This window comes from Capricornis sumatraensis, chromosome 16 (assembly GCF_032405125.1).
Source record: "Capricornis sumatraensis isolate serow.1 chromosome 16, serow.2, whole genome shotgun sequence".
Classification (NCBI taxonomy): domain Eukaryota; kingdom Metazoa; phylum Chordata; class Mammalia; order Artiodactyla; family Bovidae; genus Capricornis; species Capricornis sumatraensis.
In genome coordinates, this window is record NC_091084.1 from 82,640,003 (window position 1) to 82,663,302 (window position 23,300).

At 50.0% G+C, this 23,300-nt stretch overlaps 1 protein-coding gene and 7 non-coding genes across 8 annotated transcripts in view; 3 read left to right on the forward strand and 5 right to left on the reverse strand.

The window, feature by feature from the left end:
• Positions 1-3,450: 3,450 nt before the first annotated feature.
• On the reverse strand, positions 3,451-3,523 carry TRNAV-UAC (transfer RNA valine (anticodon UAC)). The gene has a single exon. It is a non-coding gene; the product is annotated as a tRNA-Val (tRNA).
• Positions 3,524-3,807: 284 nt separating this feature from the next.
• On the forward strand, positions 3,808-3,893 carry TRNAR-UCU (transfer RNA arginine (anticodon UCU)). Its single transcript is given in 2 exon segments — positions 3,808-3,844; positions 3,858-3,893. It is a non-coding gene; the product is annotated as a tRNA-Arg (tRNA).
• A 388-nt stretch (positions 3,894-4,281) lies between these two features.
• On the forward strand, positions 4,282-4,364 carry TRNAL-UAA (transfer RNA leucine (anticodon UAA)). The gene has a single exon. It is a non-coding gene; the product is annotated as a tRNA-Leu (tRNA).
• A 4,740-nt stretch (positions 4,365-9,104) lies between these two features.
• TRNAK-UUU (transfer RNA lysine (anticodon UUU)) lies at positions 9,105-9,177 on the forward strand. Its single transcript has one exon. It is a non-coding gene; the product is annotated as a tRNA-Lys (tRNA).
• Positions 9,178-10,006: 829 nt separating this feature from the next.
• TRNAF-GAA (transfer RNA phenylalanine (anticodon GAA)) lies at positions 10,007-10,079 on the reverse strand. Its single transcript has one exon. It is a non-coding gene; the product is annotated as a tRNA-Phe (tRNA).
• A 665-nt stretch (positions 10,080-10,744) lies between these two features.
• Positions 10,745-10,817, reverse strand: TRNAK-UUU (transfer RNA lysine (anticodon UUU)). Its single transcript has one exon. It is a non-coding gene; the product is annotated as a tRNA-Lys (tRNA).
• A 4,604-nt stretch (positions 10,818-15,421) lies between these two features.
• Positions 15,422-15,494, reverse strand: TRNAF-GAA (transfer RNA phenylalanine (anticodon GAA)). Its single transcript has one exon. It is a non-coding gene; the product is annotated as a tRNA-Phe (tRNA).
• Positions 15,495-21,252: 5,758 nt separating this feature from the next.
• Positions 21,253-23,300, reverse strand: part of OSBP (oxysterol binding protein) — a 29,830-nt gene continuing 27,782 nt past the window's right edge. Inside the window, exon 14 of the mRNA XM_068988302.1 lies at positions 21,253-23,265. Within this exon, the coding sequence (XP_068844403.1) occupies positions 23,123-23,265 (143 nt within the window). The 3' untranslated portion in view covers positions 21,253-23,122. The remainder of the gene's footprint in view (positions 23,266-23,300) is intronic.

The following is a 23,300-nucleotide window of genomic DNA, read 5'->3' on the forward strand; positions in this document are numbered from 1 at the left end:
TAGCCCCAGGTGTCATCTCACAGTGGAAGAGAGACAGGACAGGACAGGACAACTGCAGTCGTTGCACATGAGGGAGATAAGTCCAAGCCCAGGTGTCAGAGGTAACCTGAGAAACCCAGATACAGACAGGTGAGATACTTCAGCCAGGTGCTGGGGCAGCACAAGACAGAAGCTATTGACAAAATGCACATACACTCACATCTGATCCTGGACTTTTAAAGCTCTGCATTAAAGAAAAATCTACATTTGCTTCTTTGGGGTGACTGTTACTTCCTGACTATAATTAAAATCATTCACCAGATTTCTGACTAGAGTTTTGAATTTTGTACCTAGCTACTCATGTGAAAAAACATCAAGAACAATAACAGAAAGTCAAGAACAATTCAAACTTCCTCTCGAACCAAAGAATACAGAATCATGGTCTTCCATAATCAGTATGTTCCTTTATAACCAATAGCTATTTGGTTACTTGTAAATCAATTTTTATACAAAAAAAAAAATCCCTTCCTCATACCTTTTCTCAGCGTTTAATCTTTACTTTCTAGAGGCAAACAGTGAACTGAGGATTCCAAATACACACACACACAAATTCATACACACAAAAACACCCACACATTTACTTTTAAGAAACAGCTGATTTTAAAGAAAGTGAAAGTATTAGCCTCACAGTCGTTTCCAACTCTTTGCGATTCCATGGGCTGTAACCCGCCAGGTTCCTGTCCGTGGAATTCTCCAGGCAAGAACACTGGGGTGGATAGCCATTCCCTTCTCCCGGGGATCTTCCCCACCCAGGGACTGAGCCCAGGTCTCCCGCATTGCAAGCAGATTCTTCACCATCTGAGCCACCAGAGAAGCCCAATTAATCAATTACTGGATTCCTAAAAGGCTATGGTGCTTTGGAGACATAGTATACATTAAAATCTGTTTTCCCAAGGGAATTCCTTGGCAGTTCAGTGGTTAAGATTCTGTTTTCACTGTCAGGGGTGCAGGTTCGGTTCCTGGCTGGGCAGCTAAGGTCCCCACCTTTCTGTGTAGTCAAGTTCTTTTAAATAAGTAAATACATTTGTGCTTAAAAAACAAAAATACTTCTCATGAAAATGTGCTTCTCCTCCTTCAGTGTGATAAGAACATGTTGCTTAACAACAATCTTTTAACATATGAGTTCTAACACAGGGTATTTGTATTTTGACTAAACTGTTCAACATCTCCCACCCTGGAAAGCTGTATTTCTTTCTTTTTTTTTTTTGAAGCTGGGGGGGGTGGGGGGCAGGGGTGGGGAGCTATGCTTCTAAAGAACCTCTTCAATAGGAGCAGAGTCTACAGAGCAAAATGTTTCATAATGTCTTCTCACCACTAGAGGGAGACATTCCTTTTCCATAATCCTCCCTTTAGCAAACCTTTAAGAGTTTAACTGAGAGTTTTATTTCCAGAGATGAGGCCTGAAAACCCATGTTGAAGGGGGGTGGGGGGAGGTGGGGGGTGGGAAACACAACCTAAGAATCAAGAATTATGTTTTATTCGGTGGACTTACTGAGGACTTAAACCTGGGGTCCAGCCTCTCAGGTAGCTCTGAGGGGTTGTTCTGAAGAGGAGAGGACCAGGATGTATAGGAGTTTTTTGAAAAGAAAAACAAAAGTCAAATATCAAAAGATTACTGCTAATTAAAGAGACATCTCAAGTTAATTAATTTTGCACCTTTTTTATGCATGGGAAGACACAAGAGTTGGGCTTAATAGAATCACTGCTTTGATGTGCACCACGACTGTCTAGGGCAGTGTGTGACTTGGGCTATCACTTAACTTCTCTGTCCTTTCTCGTCCTCACTTGTAACATAGGTTAGATAATAGTGACCATTCAAGATTTCTGCTATTATTACTCTACAGACTGATCCACTCCAAAACCTACAAATAAGGAAATCCGCTAGAGCATGGTCTGTAAGACTGACTACAATGTAATTGCTCATTAAAAGGCACAGATTAAAGAACTGGGCTATACCCAAACCATGAAGTGAAAGGATGAGTGAAGGCTTAAGAAGGAAATAGAAAGACTTCTAGGATATTGCTGGGGCGGGGGAGCGGTGCTTATGGCATGCTACCTTTTGTACAATAATCATGTCTTTTATGAAGAGCGGCTTCCCAGGTGGTGCTAGTGGTAAAGAACCCGCCTGATGCAGCAGACACAGGCGAGGAGGGCAAATTCAGCTCCTGCCTGGAACAAACAGTAAAGGCGGAATGGGACGGCAGCATTCAGCTTTCTCAGGCAGACTCTGTAATTGAAAGTCGGGTCATTTTAGGGGATGCAGCCTTGAATTCAGTCAGTTCAGTCGTGTCTGACTCTTTGCGACCCCATGGACTGAAGCACGCCAGGCCTCCTTGACCATCACCAACTCCCGGTGTTTACTCAAACTCATGTCCATCACGTCGGTGATGCCATCCAACCATTTCATCCTCTGTCGTCCCCTTCTCCTCCCACCGTCAATCTTTCCCAGCATCCGGATCTTTTCCAATGAGTCGGCTCTTCACATCAAGTGGCCAAAGTATTGGAGTTTCAGCTTCAGCATCAGTCCTTCCAATGACTATTCAGGACTGATTTCCTTTAGGATTGACTGGTTGGAGCTCCTGGCAGTCCAAGGGACTCTCAAGAGTCTTCTCCAACACCACAGTTCACTAAAAGCAATCTCTTCAAGCCTTATAAGCTGGCTATTTGATACAAGGGCTCAGAGGGGCCGGCAACAATTTGGTCAAAGAGAAATTCTTAGCCGGGGGAAACAACACTGTAAAAACAGAGGGGCTGGTTTGGATTCTCCAGCACCAGCGTGTTACTGCTTAGCGCTCAGTCGTCTCCGACTCTTTGAGACCCCAGGGGCGGCAGCACGCCGGGCCTCCCTGTCCCTCACTGTCTCTCAGGGTTTGCCCAAGTCCACGACCATCAGCACACGATGTTTCAAAAAGTACTGTAAACTTAAATAAATGAAGCAACAGGTCAGCGGACGTGAAGTAATGAACAAACAAGGGAGGGGACCGTAGGGATGCCCCTCGCGGCCAAGCAGGTGTGGACGGAGCAGGGCGGATGACAGGGGCCCGCACTCCTCAACCGCCCGCGGACCCCTCAGTGACCCGGAAGCATATCCCCTGGCGGGCGCGAGCGCGCAGGCGCAGCGACGCGCGACGCCGGCAGTCCCCTCAGGGACCCGGAGGCCGGCCCACCGGCAGGCGCGAGCGCGCAGGCGCAATGGCGCGCGACGCCGCCTGCACGCTCCTGGAAACGCCGCGAAGGGGAGGCCTCGGCGGCCGGTCTGCGCGGGCACCCCGGCGCGAGTCTGCGCTTGGGGCTCGGGGCCAAGCCCCGTTGGGAGTCGCAGTCGCCACTTCCCGGGTTAAAACTCAAGCTGAGCTGGCCCCAAGGGATCTCAATTTAAAATGCCTCCAAAAGAGAGCGACCCCCGCCTCGTGGTTCCACTGGGGCTCGAACCCAGGACCTTCTGCGTGTAAAGCAGACGTGATAACCGCTACACTATGGAACCGCGCGCTGCAGGCTCCTGCCAGGATGGGGTACAGAAGCCGCGCGCAGAGGCTTTTTCCGCCGCACGGTCAGCGAGACGGAGGCTGGAGGCCGGCGGCGGCCGCGGAGGGAAGCGCCCAGGTGGCCCTCAGACCTCCCCGCGCAAGTCCCGTCCACCCTTGTCCTCGGCGACACGCGCTCCGCCGCTGGGCCGGGACAGAGAGCCCGTCTGCATGTGCCCGTGGCGGCCCCCAGACGCCGCCGCTCGGCCTTGATGTCAGTTGCGCGGAGGGGGCTCGAGCGCCGGGCTCTGTGGCGCAATGGATAGCGCATTGGACTTCTAGACAGACGGAGGCATTCAAAGGTTGTGGGTTCGAGTCCCACCAGAGTCGCTTTTCTTTTGATAAATGAGGAAAGAGTTCGGAAGGAGACACACACATCACCTACCAAGTCCAGCGACCTTCGCCCACGTTGGGAAGGGTCCCGTCCCCCTTCGCTGAGATGGCCTCAGGCGTGAGCCCACTGGGAGTCCTGCCTCTTCACTCTTCCCCATCGCTTTGATGTGGCTCCAGAGTCTCTGCTAACTCGACCTGAGGAAATTAGCAGGTCGCGGTGAAAGCTGCTGAGCGTCGCCTCCCCACTCCCATTCCCTTGTTCTTTTACACCAGGAATAAAATTTTGCATAAAAATTTAAAAGGAATAAAGTTTTTTATTGTTTTACAACTTAGCAGTAGCTTAATATGACTCAATTTGCGTAAAGATAAAGCCTATTCGACAGGTACCAGAATGGCCGAGTGGTTAAGGCGTTGGACTTAAGATCCAATGGATTTATATCCTCGTGGGTTCGAACCCCACTTCTGGTACAACGGGTCCTGCTTTTCCAGCCTGCGGCGCGATGACATTTTAATCTGAAAATTTGTAGCAGACCTGGAAAGTGTAGCAATAACTTCAGAATTTACGGTTTGGAAAGTTAAAAAGTACACGTCCGCGTGAAGCGATGCCACTTAGAGAAGGCGGCAGGAGGCGCCGTGTGCAGTAAAAAGTTTCGCTTTTTTAAACAGTCACTATTTAAGATGATGCTACATGCCAAAGACCGTTCTAAACGCCGAGGTTGTGGGAATGCGAAGATTAAACAAATAAATACGCAGAAAATAACATGAACAGCAGCAAATATACAAGGGCCTTACCAGCAAGCTTAGAGTAGAGTAAGAGAGGGGAGAGATGGTTTATAAACCAGCAGATAGGAGAATTCCAGATGGTGGTAAGCGCTATGCACGATTAAGTGGGCTGGCACGATAGAGTGCCACAGAACTTTTTCAGGACAAAGGTGGGCCTGCCTGTGGTGGGCACAGCAACACCGACGGTCTAAGAGTCCTCATGACAGGACGCCCTCTGGAAGGGATCAAGCCGGGATCTCTGTAGCAAAGACAGGCAAGATCCCTGACTTTAAGGACTGGAGGGAACTTTCCAAACCAAAGAACTTGGACAGTGGGAAGACGGTGGCATTTCAGGATGGAGGACGAAGAGATGGAAGGATAGTACATAGGAAAAAAAAAAAACACTACAGTTTGTTAAATGAGATTGCACACAGCTTCGGTTAACTCGCTCTGTGCTAAGCAACCCAGTTCCACACCATCAACTCTCGTTTCGCCCTCTGAGACTTCGGTTCTCTGTGTTCAGTGCCTGTCCAGCTAGTCTGCCTTTGGGCAACAGCAAATAGATCTTCATGCATTCAAAGCCATGCTCAGCTTTGAACCCGGAGCTGAGGTAGAAGCTGAGGTTATGCCAAAAGCTCACCAGCTCCTTAGAGGATTGACTTCATCAGACAGGGAGCTCCTGCGGCGGGGGTGCGGGGAGCTGCTTTAATTTTTCTTAGTAAAGCCATGTCATATGATTCGTAGGGATCCACATCTTCATTTGTGAAAGATGCTCCTAATTTCACTGGTGATTTTTCACTACCAGTGTAGGGGAGCAAATTCATCACCTCAAAATGTGTCTTTGGCACGCAGGTTGTCTAAAGCTGAAAACAGTCGAAGTCTAAAAGACTCGGGAAGAAAGGGTGACTTTTGACCTTCTCCCTGACTGCCTGAAGAGAGGCGATGGAGGACCCGTCTGGGCAGGGAGCTATCACCGTAGACAGCTAGAGCCCTAACAGGTGTACAGACAGGGAAAAACCTAGCACACGCTCTGCATTAAAGTCCCCTCTGTCCCGCCCACAGCCTCTGCAGGCCCAGCAAACCTTGGTTTATCAAGCATGTGCTTTTCCACCCCCATGTCAGTTGCCTTCTTCCCCTTTGAGGTCCCAAATCACTACCCCTAGCATCCTCTTTTGGCTTTAGCTGAAGATGTTTGTGGTGAGGGTTTCAGACATTTTGGCAAGTTGCTGATTTTTCTGGGTCCCTTCCATGTATACATGTTATTCAGCTTTTCTTTGATTTTCTCCTGTTAATATGTCTCATCAAGTTAATTCTTAGACCATCCAGAAGAACTAAGAAGGATACAGGGGAAAAGTCCTCCTGGACACCAGTAACTCCCCTCCAAAACCCTGAGGCACAGACGGAGACCCAGCCGCTGCTGCTGCTGCTAAGTCACTTCAGTCGTGTCCGACTCTGTGCAACCCCATAGACGGCAGCCCACCAGGCTCCCCCATCCCTGGGATTCTCCAGGCAAGAACACTGGAGTGGGTTGCCATTTCCTTCTCCAATGCATAAAAGGGAAAGTGAAGTCACTCAGTCGTGTCTGGAGTACTGGAGTGGGGTGCCATCGCCTTCTCTGGATCCAGCTTCTACTGGGAGGAAATTTGCTTTTCACTTTTGTCTGCTGGGTTCTGTAGAAAACACAGGATCAGGGACGCTTTGATCTGAAGGACTGCCTATGTGATCTCTGAAGGATGGAAAAATCTGATACATTTTTTTCTTCATTTATTATTTAAAACAATATGCGCTTGGTTTTTTTACCCAATACAGATGTACTTAGAGGAAACACACACTTCAAAGCCGTTCCTCTAAAGGTGGTCATTTTTATTAGAATGCTTTCTATCCTTAAACATCTCATGTATATGCAAAAAACAAATATATAAATATATATACTTAATACACGTATACATATGTTTAATACATATATATACAGAAAGGATGTATATTCCCGTGCACATCCTTTGACTCTTCCACACATATTATGTCATACATATTGTTTGGCAACTTCTGTCACTTTTGTTCAACATAACTTGAATATCTTTCCATACTGGATTACTTTTTAAACTTTGTTCATAGTTCCTGAGGTTACCAGAGGGGCTGGAAATGAACTCAGGTTCAGCTGCTCTCACTCAAAAGTCAATGTTCAAGAGGCACAAGAACTGGTGGGAAAAGAAAGCTTTATTCAGGAGGCCAGCAACCTAGGAAGATAGAAGGCAGGTGTACCCCCAAACTGTCTCCAAGCTTTCAGTTGGAGAGAAAAAGATTTCACAGGGAAAAACCAGGAAGTGTCCGGGGTGAAGGGGTGGGGCTTGTGGGCAGAGCAGCACAGCCAGCCCTGCCGGTCATCTTGAAATGAGTAACGCTGTGGTCTGGCTGGACTCGTCTTGTTTTAATCACAGTCAATCTTCAACTCCAGGGTCAGTTTGGTTCCACTTTCTTGGGGCGAGTTTCTGGAAGTATGCAAGCCACAGATTTGGCACTGCTCCAGACGGAGTCATTTGGGTCAAGGCTGCAGTCTGCTCACTGCGCAGCTAGCTTTTCCCCTCTGGTGGTGGTTGTAGCGTCTGCAGACCACCTCGGGAATGCGCACCAGGTTTACCTGTGTCCATCCGGGAGGAACTGAAGACTCCGTGCCTTCTGTGGCTGCTCGGTTCCCACTGTTGCCAGTTCTCCTGGCCCAGGAAGGGGGCGGCAGAGGGTGAGATGGCCATCTAGCACCACCACTCGGTGGGCGTGAATTTGAGCAAACCCTGGAAGACAGTGAAGGACAGGGAAGCCTGGTGTGCTGCAGTCCACGGGGCCGCAAAGAGCTGGACACGACTTAGTGACTGAATAAAAACTCCTGGCCCAACTGCTCGCTTTTGTTACTGTATGTTCGCACGTTTCCAATCCTTACCTCTAGAGCTAGCCTTTGAGGGCCTGGGACAGGAAACCTTTTCTACAAACAAGAGACAGGTAGAGCTTGTCGTAGGGAGGGCGGGGTGTGTCCAAGGAAGGCCCCCTAGGACCCTGCTCTGTTACGCCATGCATTTCTCCATAAAAGAACTACAATTATTCTTGCCCAACAGAGGAAGTGTCTGAATTCCAGGGACAGCTAACACCCTTATGAGGCTCTACTCCCATAGGATTCCCTTCCCTTCCTTTCTCTTTCAAGGGATCTTATCCAACGCCTCGATGAATAACATGGCAATGAAGGAGCAGAAGTAAGAAAAAAAAGGGGGGGCCTACTATTGACAATTGAAACACACACACACACAACCTACAACTTAGGTGTTACGTTTTATTCAAGGGCCTTACCGAAGACTAGCCAGTGAAGCAGACTCTCAGGTAGCTCTGAGGAAGTGTTCTAAAGAAAGTAAGGCAGGACCCAAGATATATAGGAACTTTCTTCTGGAGGGGAAAGAAAATGTAATTGAACATCAAAAGATTACTGCTAAACACAGAAAAACAGGCGTCTCACGTTAATTATTTTAGTGCTTTCCTAAGTATGGGATGATGCAAGGATCGCAGCTCATTGAAATTATTCCTTTGACATGCATCTTAACTATCTAGGGCCAATATCCTGTTTTTTATCCATTCTGAATTCCCCTTAGAGTACACCAACAGGGAAGCTGCAGTGACTGATGGCTTGATGGCTGCAACATTCAGTGTTTGATAGAATGGTAGGCAACATGGGTTGACTCCAGGGTAATAGGACTTCTTAAAAATATAAAATTCAGCCTGATGGAAACTTTTCAATGAGAGCTTCAAGGAAAATGTTCAGATTCACTAGCGGAGGTCTTTTCCCTTCTGCCCTTCCCTCTGCTCAGAATTCTCCTCCTGAGCCTTCAGGCTCCCAGTCACCACTGGCAGCTCAGCTGGGAATCATCACCAGCTGGAAGACTAGTTAGGACCCTTAACTTCTGGTGTTGACCGGCTTCCCACCACTCAAGCGCTTGACATCTATTTTGTGTGTCTTCCCGCCTCACTGAGGACGCCCACCGTGTCTTGGTCCTGGATAGGTTCTGATGAATAAAGACAGGAAACCTAATCAATTATTCATAAAGTTCCACCCACAAGATGCTCTGGGGCTCTTCACAGACCAAGATTGGGTTTAGAAATCCCCAGATCCCCAGGAGACCGGCCCAGGGTCCTAAATCAGAATTCCTCCTGAGATGTTCCCTTGAGGATGCAAGGGGTGAGAGCATCCTCCTTTGGTCAGAGCAGGGGTTGGCAGGCACTTACTGTTTTCTTCATAGTCTGTCTGTGATGGGATCAGAAAAGACTTCCACCAAGCGCCTGCTCCAACCTGATTTTGCAGTTTCACCACTCACTAAATCAACAAAAAGACTCAGAATTTTAATCCAATAGGAACGGCAGCGCGGTCTATTTTCTGTGGATAGACTAGGAGATAATGTACTTTTGAGAGCCCGGATAGCTCAGTCGGTAGAGCATCAGACTTTTAATCTGAGGGTCCAGGGTTCAAGTCCCTGTTCGGGCGGCGGTTATTTTAAACTCCTGAAACAAATTGGAATGTGTCCACACCACTCTCTGAGGTGACGCTGTGCAAAACACACTTGATTCAGTCCGGAGTTTACAACCCAGCAGGCAGGCCAGACTGGTGTGGGTTTTGCAGAAAAAGTGAAAGGGGAGGAAAGTGCCCGGTAACTTTCTCTCCCAACCTCAGTCTTTTACAGCCTTTGTATGATAGATACTGGTCTTTGGATATTTTTACCTTAAAACTAGTATGTAGTATTAGTTTATATTCAAAACATCAGTAAACACATAACCAAGACATTTGCATCCGTGTCGTTAGAGTAACGACGGTAATGCTCCTGACAGGAAATTTGCAAACATTTGCTCTGAGCAACAACAGATCACGCACTGTTTATGAGAAGACAGGTGAGAAAACTGAGGCTGCAAGAAATATTTTAGGTCGTGCTTATAAATCACCTCTCCAGCCAGCAACCATCCCGACCATTCTTCTCACGCACTGGTGGGACCCTGATCTGCAGTCCTGCTGTAGAGACCAACGTTTTCGAACACTGTCTTCATGTCTGTCTCCGATGAGAAAAACTTGCAAGCCCAACGTGATTATATTTGGCATCAAACCCAAGACCTTCCACCTGTAGACCTGAGCGGACCGCATTATAAATGAAAGTCAGGCCACATGCTGCGACCCAACACCCAACAGTGTTTAAGTGGAGTGACTGTGTGACCGGGTCCAGGTTTCTTTACAGGCTTGAGCTCTTGGCATCTTCACCGTGTGTGGTGCCTTGCCTTTGGGAAGACACGAAGGAAAGAACTCCAGATCCACTCAGCAGAAGTCCTGCCGAAACCCGGGATTGAACCAGGGCCCTTTAGATCTTCAGTCTAACGCCCTCCCAACTGAGCTATTTCGGCGACGCTGGCTGCCTCTTCTACCCTGTTGAGGAAAATTTTAAAGAAAAAATGTAACAGGACTCGTCTCTCGTCTCCGCTTTTTCAGTTGCCAGCTTCACCTTCCAAAGCTCCGCTTTCAGCTCGGAGCTTTCCAGAGCGGTGAGGAAGAAACCGCGTCGCCGTCGCCTGAGGAACGTTCACGTCCCGCCGAGTCCCACGCCGCCTTTTGTCGCCCCCTGACGCCAGCGAGAGGACAGCCGGCCGCCCACGAGGTGCCCGCCGGTGCCCAGCGCGTGACCTGCGCCGCCCCCGCCGCCGCGGTGGCAGGACGCGGCACCCCTTCACCGACCCACTCACAGCCCTCACAGCATCCGCCACGAAGCAGGGCCGCCCCGCTCCAAACTCCGGGGGAGGCCGGAGGGCGGCGGCCGCGCGGGAGCCCCGGCCGTCCCCACGCGCCGCCCGCCGGCGGCTGCCCGGAAACCGGCGGCTGCGGAGCCTGCGCGACGCACGGCGCGCCTCGCGGGGCCTGCGGGGCTGCTGCCCCCGAAAGCGACCTGGTTCGCAGCGTACACGCGCCACATCCCACTCCCTTTCCTAAAGGAAAGAGGCTCACAAACGGAAGCTCCTAAACCTGGTTCTCACTTTCAAAAATCCCGGGATTTTGTTTGAAAAAGTCGAGAGAGCGCCCGAACAGGGACTTGAACCCTGGACCCTCAGATTAAAAGTCTGATGCTCTACCGACTGAGCTATCCGGGCTCACGGGCGGGAGGCGCGCTCTGGAGAGTGAAAGCCGTTCCGCGGCTGGCGCGGGGGATTGTGGGCGAGACGCTCCGGGCGTGTCCGGCCTCCTCCCGCGCGCGCTCCGGCTCCAGGCGGCGGGTCCCGCGGCGGGGCGCGGGCCAGGTGGGGAGGACGCAAGGGAGGGGACCGGGGGCTCTCTGGCCGCCGAAGGCAGGCTTCTGCGGTGAAACAGAAGAGGTGCGCCTTTCTGTCGAGGCGCCCTGGCACACGTGCTTCCTGGGACCTGCACAACCCTGAGGCGGGAGAAGCCGGCCCTCAGGCCCGCAGCCCGCGCGGCGCCCGCACCCCGAGCGCGCGGGGTCGAAGGCTCGGCTCAGCGCGCCAGGCGGGGTTGAGGCCGCTTCCTCGCCCGAGGAGCGCCACGCGGCCCTTTCCTGTCGCCGTCCTGGGCCCACGAGACGGATTAGCTGAGGGCGACGCTCTGGGCTCCGGCCCGAAGCCGTGGAGCGCCCCCGCCCTGGGCTCCGGGAGCCGCGCGACCCCGCGTCCCTCCGTACACGGCCTGTTTCGGCGCCACAGAGGCCTTGCTGCCCTCTCGATCCTGTGGCCTCGGCGCGCCGCGCCCTGGGGAGGCGCCTGCTTGACCGCCCCCCGCCCCCCGCCCCCCTCCCCTGCGCTGTGGGCCCACTGTAGAGCTGGAAGCTGACCTTTCGGTTCAGTTCAGGTCAGTCGCTCAGTCGTGTTCGACTCTCTGACCCCATGGACTACAGCACACCAGGCCTCCCTGTCCATCACCAACTCCGGGAGTCCACCCAAACTCATGTCCATCGAGTAGGTGATGCCATCCAACCATCTCATCCTCTGTCATCCCCTTCTCCTCCCGCCTTCAATCCCTCCCAGCATCAGGGTCTTTTCCAATGCGTCAGCTCTTCCCATCAGGTGGCCAAAGTATTGGAGTTTCAGCTTCAGCATCAGACCTTCCAGTGAACACCCAGGACTGATTTCCTTTAGGATGGACTGGTTGGATCTCCTTGCAGTCCAAGGGACTCTCAAGAGTCTTCTCCAACACCACAGTTCAAAAGCATCAATTCTTCGGTGCTCAGCTTTCCTTATAGTCCAACTCTCACATCCATACATGACTACTGGAAAAACCATAGCTTTGATTGGAGGGACCTTTGTTGGCAAAGTAATGTCTCCGCTTTCTAATATGCTGTCTAGGGACCTTTGGGGCCGTGTAATTAATGCTTTAATACAGGAATATGGAACTGCTCAGATAACACAGAAGAATGCATAGAAGACAAGGAGAGAAGGACCTGCCAGCAGGGGTGCGGGGAGAATTAGAACTGTGCCATGAAAGGCGAGTAGGAGTGTGCCAGCCTTTCAAGCTTGCTGATGCAGGCAAGTAACACCTGTCTTCCCCGGGCTTCTTGTTTCTATCTAAATACCTCTGGAAGAGATTCTTCAGGCTAGGAACTGGGAAGAGTTTGCCTTTTTAAGGCAAAGGCCCAACATTTCCTAGGAATATATTGCCCACCCTCATGGTCCCGAGGCGGTTGACGTTGTTCAGAGCACTTTTTCCTCAGGAGCAATAATAACTATCTTATCCTTCCATGTTACCTGTGTGTAACACTTTAAAGCATGCCATCCCGGTGGATCCGGAGAAGGCAATGGCAACCCACTCCAGTACTCTTGCCTGGAAAATCCCGTAGACAGAGGAGCTTGGTAGGCTGCAGTCCATGGGGTTGCTGAGAGTCCGCACGACTGAGCGACTTCATTTTCACTTTTCCCTTTAATGCATTGGAGAAGGAAATGGCAACCCACGCCAGTGTTCTTGCGTGGAGAATCCGAGGGACAGAGGCGCCTACTGGGCTGCCATCTATGGGGTTGCACAGGGTCGGACACGACGGAACGGACTTAGCAGCAGCGGTATCCTGGTGGATAGATCGAGGCTTATATTATCGGTGCTTCCCTGGTGGCTCAGACAAGAAGGAATCTGCCTGCAATGCAGGAGACCCAGATTCGATCCCAGGGTTGAGAATTTCCCCTGGAGAAAGGAATGACAACCCACTCCAGTATTCTTGCTTGGAAAATCCATGGATAGAGGAGCCTGGCAGGTTACAGTCCATAGGGTCACAATGTGTCACACAGGACTGAGAGACTATCATTTCATTGGCTCAGGGGATTGTGGGGGCTGGCAACTTTAAAATCTACTGGGCTGGACAACAAGCTGGAAATCCATGTGAGAGCTGATTTTGCAGCGTCTAGGTCAACTTCAGCAGGGCAGCCATTTATAGGCTCAGGCAGATTTTCAATGTTAGTCTTGAAGAGAGTTCCTTCTCCATTAGGAAACCCCAATCTTTGTTCTTAAACCTTCAAATAATTGCATGAGGCACACCCACGTTATGGAGGGTAATCCACTGCTTTACTCAGAGTCTACTGATTTAAATGTTAATTACATCTAAAGAATACCTTCACAGCACCATCTTACCTGGCATTTATGTACCAGAGCTAGCTATATTGACACATCAAATCCACTATTACACACGCTGACATAAATCATGCAGTTTGTTCTGCCTGACATTAATCCACTGTTTTTTCTCCTTTCTTTTGATCATCATTGACTTTTTCAGAGTCCCTTATCAAAATGCATCCTTCCACCCAAAAGCAGAAAGATTTAGGGGATGAAGCTCCTCCTCAGCAGCTCTCTTGGCACAGGTTAACAGAAAGGGGAGAGCAAATCACAGGTCCTCCATGCTGACTTTCATCACATCTTGAGTTTTTAGAATGTGAGGTGTAGGCCTCCTGCCTCTCTCCCTGTGTCCCAGCCTGGGAAGCTGGCAAAAAATGGAGCCTTGCCTGAGAGTGGGTGGTCCATGGGGCTTCCCAGGTGCCCTAGTGGCAGAGAACCTCCGCCAATGCAGAAGTAAGAGACCCCTGATGGATCCCTGGGTCAGGAAGATCCCCTGGAGGACGGCATGGCAACACAGTGTTCTTGCCTGAAGAATCCCATGAACAGAGGAGCCTGGTGGGCTACAGTCCGTAGGGCTGCAGAGTCGCACACAACTAAAGCGACTAACACTTTAACTGCGTGTGCCATTGCGCTGCCTTGAATGCAGTGGCTCATTATCTCAACTAATTTTTCGATGTTTTCTGTTTGCTTTCAAGATTCAGTCCAGAGCTTTCAAATCTCCCTTTCCTTGACACTGCCATCCCAGACCAACGTGGGCAGCACTGGAAACCTGGAACCGGGAACGATGGTTGATTCCAGGGTGTTCCCTGGTGGTCCCCACCCGAGGTCTTGTCTGGTGGTGATCAGAACAAATCAACTGATGCCTTTTGAAACCTGCCAGTTGTTAAGAACAAGAAACTACCAGTCTCTTCTGAAACCCAGTTCCTCCTGATGAGAGTTTCTGAGTGTCTTTGCTGAGGTGCGTTCGGGGTGGGGGTGGGGGAGGCTGGGAGGCCGCATCCAGTGCAGAGCAGTGTGGGTATGGGATGCACAACAGTGGTTTGCGACTAGCAAATAAAATTACAGTTAAATGTGAATTTCAGAAAAATAACGAGTATGCAGTTATTATGTCCTGTGCATTCTTTGGGACATGCTTATACTAAAAACAGTCCTTGTTTCTCTGAAAGTTAGATTCAATTGGGCGCCCTGTATTTGATTTGGTAACCCTAGTGCAGACATAAAACAGAAAGGAATTCTAACCCCTCACCCCACTTCACCCGGCCACCGCCATCACCGAGAGCTGTCCTTGTGTCATCAAACCAAGCTGCAGTTGAGGATCTCTTCGGCAGAAAGAGGGCGCAGGCTGTGGCCACCCCCGAGGGCAGCCCCCCACCCCCCAGGTGGCGGCCCCCTGCCCGCAAAACCCACCTGCAGAGCCGGGAGCCACCGACCCCAGACGCGCGGGGAAGATCGGAACTCCTGCAGCTCACGGAGCATGGTCTGAACCAGGAAGGCAGGATGAGCTAGAAAGGGAATGAAGTGGAAGAGCCTGGCGCTTATTATGCAGAGTGAAGTAGGCCAGGAAGAGAAAAAGCAAACGTCTGCTAAGGCGCGTGTGTGGACGCTACGAAGGTGGTACTGAAGAGCCTCTTTGCAGAGCAGCCGTGGAGGTGCAGACAGAGGGGACAGGCAGGGGAGGAGAGGGAGGGACGAGTCCAAGAGTATCGCTGAAAACTACACCCTATCACATGTGAAACAGAGAGCCGCTGGGAACTGGCCGGCAGAGGCAGGGAGCTCAAATCGGTGCTGTGACGCCTGGAGGGGTGGGTGGGGTGGGGGTGAGGGGGGTTCACAAGGGAGGGGCATGTCTGCCTACGGCTGACTGCAGAAAGGAACACACTACTGTAACGCAATTATCCTCTAACTAAAAATAAATTTAAAGAAAAAATGAGGGCCCATGGTGCATGGGGAGAGCTGGTTCCTCACAGACTTAAGGGCAGGGAAGGGGACACTGACTTGATATTGACCAGCTTAAAAGCAAAGGTTCAAGGACCAGTGCTTCCTGTCCATCCAAGGGCAAAGGAGGTCCCCCTTACCGACGGGGTAGACAAGGATACAAACCATAGAGGGTATTCATGGGATATCTGTTGGTGGTGACGCCTAAAACCACTGCCGAAACCCGGGATTGAACCAGGGACCTTTAGATCTTCAGTCTAATGCTCTCCCAACTGAGCTATTTCGGCAACTTCCGGAAAGTGGCCTCCTCGCATCTGTAATTAAATAGCTGCTCCACTGTAGCAAAAGAAGGATTTGGATATACCTTTAGCAGGAGGTAGGCAAGGCCTCTATTTATAAGCTAAAAGTAATACTTTTACTTTTCTCTTTTTCTAACTACCTTGCTATTTGTTTTTCTCATGTAAAAATAAATCATGGACTTTTTTCATGTTAGCTATGTAGATCTATTTCATTCTTTTTAATGCTTACACCATATTGGTTGTGTGGCTATAACACAATATACTTAATCAAATTACTAATGATGGACATCTTTATTTTTCCCTCGGTTTTCATTATTAAAAACAATACTGTAATGACTATCCTTTTGTATTTGTTTTTCTTGTTGAGAAGGCAGATTTCACAAAGCCAAAAGATATGAACATTTGGAATTTTTCAGATATTGTCAAAGTGGTCTCAAGACATGTATGGAAGAGAACAGATAGGAAGGCCATTTGTAAAGATTTCCTATGTAAATTTTCTGTATCGCCTCCCAATGAAGTATTATACATAAGGTCAGGGTTCAGTTCAGTTCAGTCGCTCAGTCATGTCCGACTCTTTGCGACCCCATGAATCGCAGCACGCCAGGCCTCCCTGTCCGTCACCATCTCCCGGAGTTCACTCAGACTCTCGTCCTTTGAGTCGGTGATGCCATCCAGCCATCTCATCCTCTGTCATCCCCTTCTCCTCCTGCCCCCAATCCCTCCCAGCATCAGAGTCTTTTCCAATGAGTCAACTCTTCACATGAGGTGGCCAAAGTATTGGAGTTTCAGCTTTAACATCAGTCCTTCCAAAGAACACCCAGGCTGATCTCCTTTAGAGTGGACTGGTTGGATCTCCTTGCAGTCCAAGGGGTTCTCAAGAGTCTTCTCCAACACCACAGTTCAAAAGCATCAATTCTTTGGTGCTCAGCTTTCTTCACAGTCCAACTCTCGCATCTGTACATGACCACTGGAAAAACCATAGCCTTGACTAGAAGGACCTTTGTTGGCAAAGTAATGTCTCTACTTTTTAATATCATGGTATCTCTATGTTAAAAAGCATTGATTTGCTAAATCTAAATATTTAAAGTGTACTTCAATTTTGTTGAGGCTGTATATTGTCACCCTGCTTATTTAAACTTAAATGAATAGTACGTCGTGTGAAATGAGGGGCTGGATGAATCACAAGCTGAAATCAAGATTGCCAGGAGAAATAACCACCTCAGATATACAGATGATTCCACCTTTATGGCGGAAAATGAAGAGGAACTAAAGAGCCTCTTGCTGAGAATGAAAAAGCTGGCTTAAAACTCAGTCTTCAAAAAACTAAGATCATGGCATCTGGTCCCATCACTTCATGACAAATGAATGGGGTAAAAGTGAAAACAGTGACAGATTTTATTTTCTTGGGCTCCAAAATCACTGCAGATGGTGATTCCAGCCATGAAATTAGAAGTTGCTTGCTCCTTGGAAGAAAAGTTATGACAAACCTAGACAGTACTAAAAAGCAGAAACATCACTTTGCCGACAAAGGTCCTTGTAGTCAAACTATGGTTTTTCCAGTAGTCATGTATGGATATGAGAGTTGGACCATAAAGAGAGCTGAGCACCAAACAATTGATGCTTTCTAATTATGGTGCTGGAGAAGACTCTCAAGAGTTCGTTGGACTGCTAGGAGATCAAATCGGTCTATCTTAAAGGAAATCAACCCTGAATTTTCACTGGAAGGACTGATACTGAAGCTGAAACTCCAATACTTTGGCCACTTGATGCAAAAAGCCAACTGTTTGGAAAAGACCCTGAGGCTGGGAAAGACTGAGGGCAGAAGGACAAGGGGGTGCAGAGGATGAGATGATTAGATAACATCAGTGACTCAATGGACATGAGTTTGAGCAAACTCCTGGGAGATAGTGATGGACAGGGAGGCCTAGTGTGCTGCAGTCCATCGGGTCGGAAAGAGTCAGACATGATTTAGTAACTGAACAATAAAACCTCAATTTTTGTAATCTCATCTTGGCATTTAAAAATTTGAAACATAAAGACATCATCAAAAAGTGGAATTGACTCAGACCTCTCTCAAACCCTGAGAAGCAATCTGTAGTTTAATAATATCCCCTAATATGCTGATTTATCCCACCTTCTCCCATTTCATAATTTTTGACCCTTCGCATTCATATATTGTATATGTGTATATAATTGCAGTAGCCCAAGCTCTAACTGAATAATAATCTCTGCAGATGGGGCTCAGAATTATATATTTTTCTGACTTCCAGGTGATTTCAATGTGCAGCCTCTCAGCATCTCATTCAGTTTTCGCAAAAATGTAGCTATTACATTTGGTCCGATGACTTTAATTTTTATTGGGATATAGTTGATTTACAGTGTTGTGTTCTCTTCTGGTGCACAGCAAAGGGAATCTGGGCCCATGTTTTAAATTGCTTCCTTAAGCTTTCCACAGTCTCCTCCAACTCAGAATGCCCAAAGTGAGCCCGTTTTTCCCTCTAGACTTGTTTAGCTTGCTACCACCTTCCATCCAAGTTTCCAGGAAAGGAAAAATACAGATTCCTTCCTCCTTCCCTCTGCTCTCCACCAATAGGCATGCTCAAGTGCTATTCAGTCCTGTTCAATATTAACGGAATTCCTGCCCCTCTCATTCTCACAATTTCTCCAGCCTCTTAATTGATTGAGTACCTATCACTCATTTCCACACTGGGACTCAGGATCCTGCTTACAGATCTCTCTCTGGCTCCCTCACTGAAAACAAAACCAAGACTTCTTTGCACACTGAAGTATATAAAGACTTCCATGACTTGTGATTCACCTCTCTCCATCACCGAATCAGTGTCCTCTCCTTGACCCTAAACTCCAGGCATTCATATAGCCATCCAAACTCGGGATGCTTTCCTTCATTTTGGTCCTGAATTTTGGTCCATGCAGCATTTTATACTTTGCTCTTCTTCTAACTTGCAACTCTCAACGCAGAGACACTCTCCTGGTTGTGGAAGGCTTCCGTGAATGTCTTTATCAGCCCCCCCCCGCCCCACCGCCCCCACTCCCTATAGGCGAGTTGCCTCTCTACAGTGCTATTTGTCAACCTAGATTGTAATTGTCCATTTATCTGAGCTCGTTATCCCTAATGTATATTATGTAACAAGTTGGAAGTCAATGTTTAATGAATGAATGAAGACATACTTAGCCATATCTATCTCAGGGCCTACTGGTTTTTTGGAATGTGTTAGTCACTCAATTGTGCCTCTTTGCGACCCATGGACTGTAGCCTGCCAGGTTCCTCTGTCCATGGAATTTTCCAGGCAAGAATGCTGGAGTAGGTTGCCATTCCCTTCTCCAGGGGATTTCCCGACCCAGGGATTAAACCGGTGTCTCCTGCCCTGCAGGCAGATTCTGTACTGTCTGAGCCAACAGGGAAGCCCAAACATCTGGTTCTTTACTAACTTCTAAAATTACCTGATCAGACTCAGGTGTGACTTCCACAAGGCTATTTATAGAAGAATCTGCGATCTCTAGTTTTCACCTTTAAGGAAACTGCATCTGATCAGCTTGTTAGCTTCCCCTGCGGAATCAAGGTGAACCCCAAGAGGAGCACTTTACCTGAAAAGACAGTAGGGAGGACAGCCTGAGGTGAATGTAACCACCATTTATTTTATGAACTTTGGAATGGAAAACCATGGACGGCTTTGGGAATGCTTCCCACAGGGCAGGGCATATTACTGGGCAAAAGCTTTATAAACCTTTAGAAGCAAACTCTTAAATTTTTATAACAATGTTAAGAGCTTCACAAGATATATACCTTATAGTGAATATGTTCTAGTGATTTTTCTACACTTCCTTTTAGGACTATAAGTTGATTTTCATGTGTCTCGCTGAAAGTAGAGCAGATCCTTGAAACGTAGAGGTTTAATGTTTTTGCGGGACTTCAGAGGTCCCTGTGGAGAAGGAAATGGCAACCCACTCCAGTATGCTTGCCTGGGATAATCCCATGGTCAGAGGTGTCCGAGGGGTCACAGAGAGCTGGACAGGACTGAGTGACTGGGCAAAGTTCCCTGACGGATGCAGTAATGTGTCACTTTGCTAGGTCATACATAACTGAATCATGAGGAAGGTAGACTCCAGGGATCTCTGTCCCAGCTCATCATGGACAGCAGCCCCTTGAAGGACTGAAGGAAGGACGTTGGCAGGATGGAGTGGACCTAGACAGCCTCACCCTGAGTGAGGAAAGAAAGCAAAGGAGAAATAGCCCGACATCCCTCACATGTGGAATCTAAACAGAAAGGACACAAATGAGCTCACAAAGCAGAGACTCACAGACTTGGAAAATGAACTTACGGTTGTGAGGGTCACAGTGCAGGGAGGGCCAGTCGGGGAGTTTGGGATGGACATGCACACACTGCTGTATTTTATTTAAAATGGATAACCAACAGGACCTATTGTACAGCACATGGAACTAACTCTGTTGAATATTATGTGGCAGCCTGGATGGGAGGGGATTTGACGCGGGCAGAATGGATACACGTATATGCATGGCTGAGTCCCTCCACTCTTCACCTGAAACTATCACGACATTGTTCATCAGCTTTACCCCAACACAAAATAAGAAGTTAAAAAAATAAAGGATGTTGAAATGTTTTGGGTACATTCGAGTGTCCCTATTGGCGGAAATTACACATCACCTGCTGTTCAAGATTTCAGGATGCAGCTCTCACAAATGTCAGGGGTCTACTACCATGCTGTAGCTGCCAGAAAAAACCACGGCTGATACTTCACACCCAGCCCATAATGGGAATCGGGCAAATGACTTGTACCAGATCAGTGGCCTTCCCAAGAACCAGGCTCGAAAAAACTAACCCTGACAATGTAACTGATTTTGTGGGCAGAGAGCCTTGAGCAGTGAAGGTGTCAGGAGGACGGACTCCGAGAATGCTCCTTCCTTCAGGTAGGACTCCTCACACAGTATCCTCCACATTAAAAGCTTCTGGAAAGAGAGGTACCCATTTCCTCACAATGTACAGCCCAGGAGGAGGAAATGACTTAGCTACGTGCTGCCTCCCAGCCCAGTGTCTCACAAAGCACAAGGCTGCAGAGGTCGCAAACTCCAGGGTTAAACAAACCCAGCTTGGAATTCCAGTGGTGTGACTAACCAATCAACTACATGACCTTGAGTAAATTAGTTTATTTTCTGGGCATCTTTCTTCATAGTCAGCGTGACAACTATCATGAATGTCTTAAACGTTGTTTAAGGGGAAGTCAGGCAACATTGAGCGCTCCAGTCTCAGGACCTTGGACACAGAGACACAGACTCAGAGGACAGGGACCACTCCCCCAGGCCAGGAATCAGCACTGCCCTCCTCCACGGTCTCCAAGCCCCTTCCACCGCTTTGCCCACCTTCTCCCCTCTTTGAACTTTGCAGAGAAAAACTAAACTATCATTTTCCGTGTCCTGACGTCTTTCCAAGGTCTTCCAATCACCTCTCAGTTGCTTATACTTCAAAACACAGAATTTGAATCCCTGTGTGGATCAGCTAAGACCCTGAGAATTTATACAGGTAGGTGAAGTTAAATTCAAACATCTGGAAGCCCATGCCCAGTTTTTCACCGTTTCCCACGAAGATCAAGGTCCCTGACTCCCAGAAAACAAATCACCATGGGGCCAGTTCACCTCTTCCCGCCGCCTCCTACTCAGTAGAAGTGAATCAGACAAACAATCTGACTTTTTAAAAATTATTTAATTTAGTAGTTTTCTTGGAAAAAAAAACAATAAGGCAAAAAAAAAAAACCTGAAAATATATATAGTTTTGTTTTGCGTCCGTGTGACTTTATTTCACCTGAAGGACTCGAAGCTTCTTCCTTGAGCAGGACTCTGAGGATCAGGCTGGAAACGTAGTGCAGATAGAGGCGGCAGGGGTGGGCGGACAGAGCAGGAGTTCGGTCTCCGGGGGTGCCGCCAGCCGGAGCACCCACCCCAGGAGCGGGTCGCTGCTTCCGTGGGCCTCCCTGGAGGCGGCAGGGCGCCGTAACCCCTCGCTCGTGCTGGGAAGCGAGTCCGCGGAGGCAGCGTCCCTGCGGGCCCGGCTTCCCCTGGAATGATTCTCCCAGGGACCCACGCTGGCTGAGGCTCGGCAGTTACGAACACTAACAGAACACCAAGGAAGAGCAGACAAGGAAGGCACCTCGATTTGCGATCCTCAACCAAGGGTGGGTGGGCGGCACGGGGTCAGATTTCTGAACGAAGACAACTGAAACGAAACGCGGGACAGGAAGAGGAGGAGACCCGGCCCCAGTTCCCAGCGAGGAGGACCAGCTACGCGGCGCTGCGCGCGGACAGAGGCGGGCTGCAGCGGGAAACGCCCCTCCTGCCCCTCTACCCACTCTCCCCCCGGAGGAGGAGGCCAGGACGCTGGGCAAGGGCCAGGGTTTCGTCCTGCAGAGGCGGGTGAGGAGAGCGGAGCCGAGACGGCAGTGGGCGCCCAGGATGCGACCCGCGGACACAGACCCTGCCGGCTGACCGCCGACGGGCCCGCCCAAGGGGGGCTCCCATCCGCACGAGTGTGTCCGAGAGTTCCGGGGAGACAAGTGAGATCAGAGAGCAAGATTCTTAACGGGAGGGAGGGAAATCAAACAGAAAATTCGGCCTTTTCTCTACATATATATAATATACAGGTATTAACACATTATTCCAAAAGTGGCTTCAGTCCGTGGGCTCTGAGAGATGGTGAAAACTCACTCGGGATAAACGCCTTCTCTCGGATTCTGAAGTCTGTCAGATCGGGGCAGGTAATGCTTTGTCCCTCGGGGCACAAACCTGAGCGGGTACTGTGCCCGGAGACAGAGAGATTGGAGGGAGAGAGAGAGCGCGCGCACACGAGCGAGAGCAGCCAGGATCGCAGAGAAGGCGGCGGGGACGGTGGGGTGAGGGTGCGGGCGAGCGCGGCGGCCAGCCGTGTCCACGCGGCCTTGTGCTCCGGGTTCTCCGCAGCTCTCTGCCTGAGGGAGCCCGTAAAGCACCCCCACCCCCCGCCCCGTGGGGAAAAGGCGACCCTCCTGCGCCGCCTGAGAGGCCGGGCGGCCGTCAGGGAAGGCGGAGAACAGCAGCGGGCTGTGCCAACGAGCGAAGACACTTCCTTCCAAGCACGGCCTCTGCGCGTCCCGGTCCTGCAGACGAGCCCCTCGCGGGCGCCCCGTGCAACCCCAGGAGTCTCCTGGGCCACGCCTCGGCTCCACCAGGGCGCTCACCACGCCCCGTCGCCAAGTCTGAGCGTGTTTCTTTTTCGAGGGAACCTCTAGGATCAGCTCCCGCTGCACAGCGCGGGCGCCCCGCAGCGTGCTCCGCGGGCCTGGCTGAGTGGCTGCTCCGGGGGGTGAGGGCCAGCATCTCGGTGGCGCGAGTGGGGCCCCCCGACTCTGGGGACGTGGGGGGCGCCTCCCCGACACGCACGCGGGGTCCAGAATGTTGATTTCAGGGTCAATCAGCTAAGGCAACCAGCCAATCACCACCAACGGCGTCTGCTTCTGGTGACTGATTCGCAACAAGTGATTGGTTAAGACAGACGAGCTCGGCGGCAGCACCGCAGCAGTCCGCGGGCTCCTCCTCCTCGGCGGCTCCTTCAGAAGATGTCGGGGCACGAGTCCCAGTCCTGCCGCTCCTTGCACTCCCAGTAGCCGCCCCGGTAGATGTGCGTCAGCTCCCGGGTCACCGGGTCCTTCCTGCGCTCGAACCACAGCGCCTTGTAGGGGTCGTGGGCCGCGCCTGTAGGGCAGGAGGCGGGGAGGCGGGATCAGGGC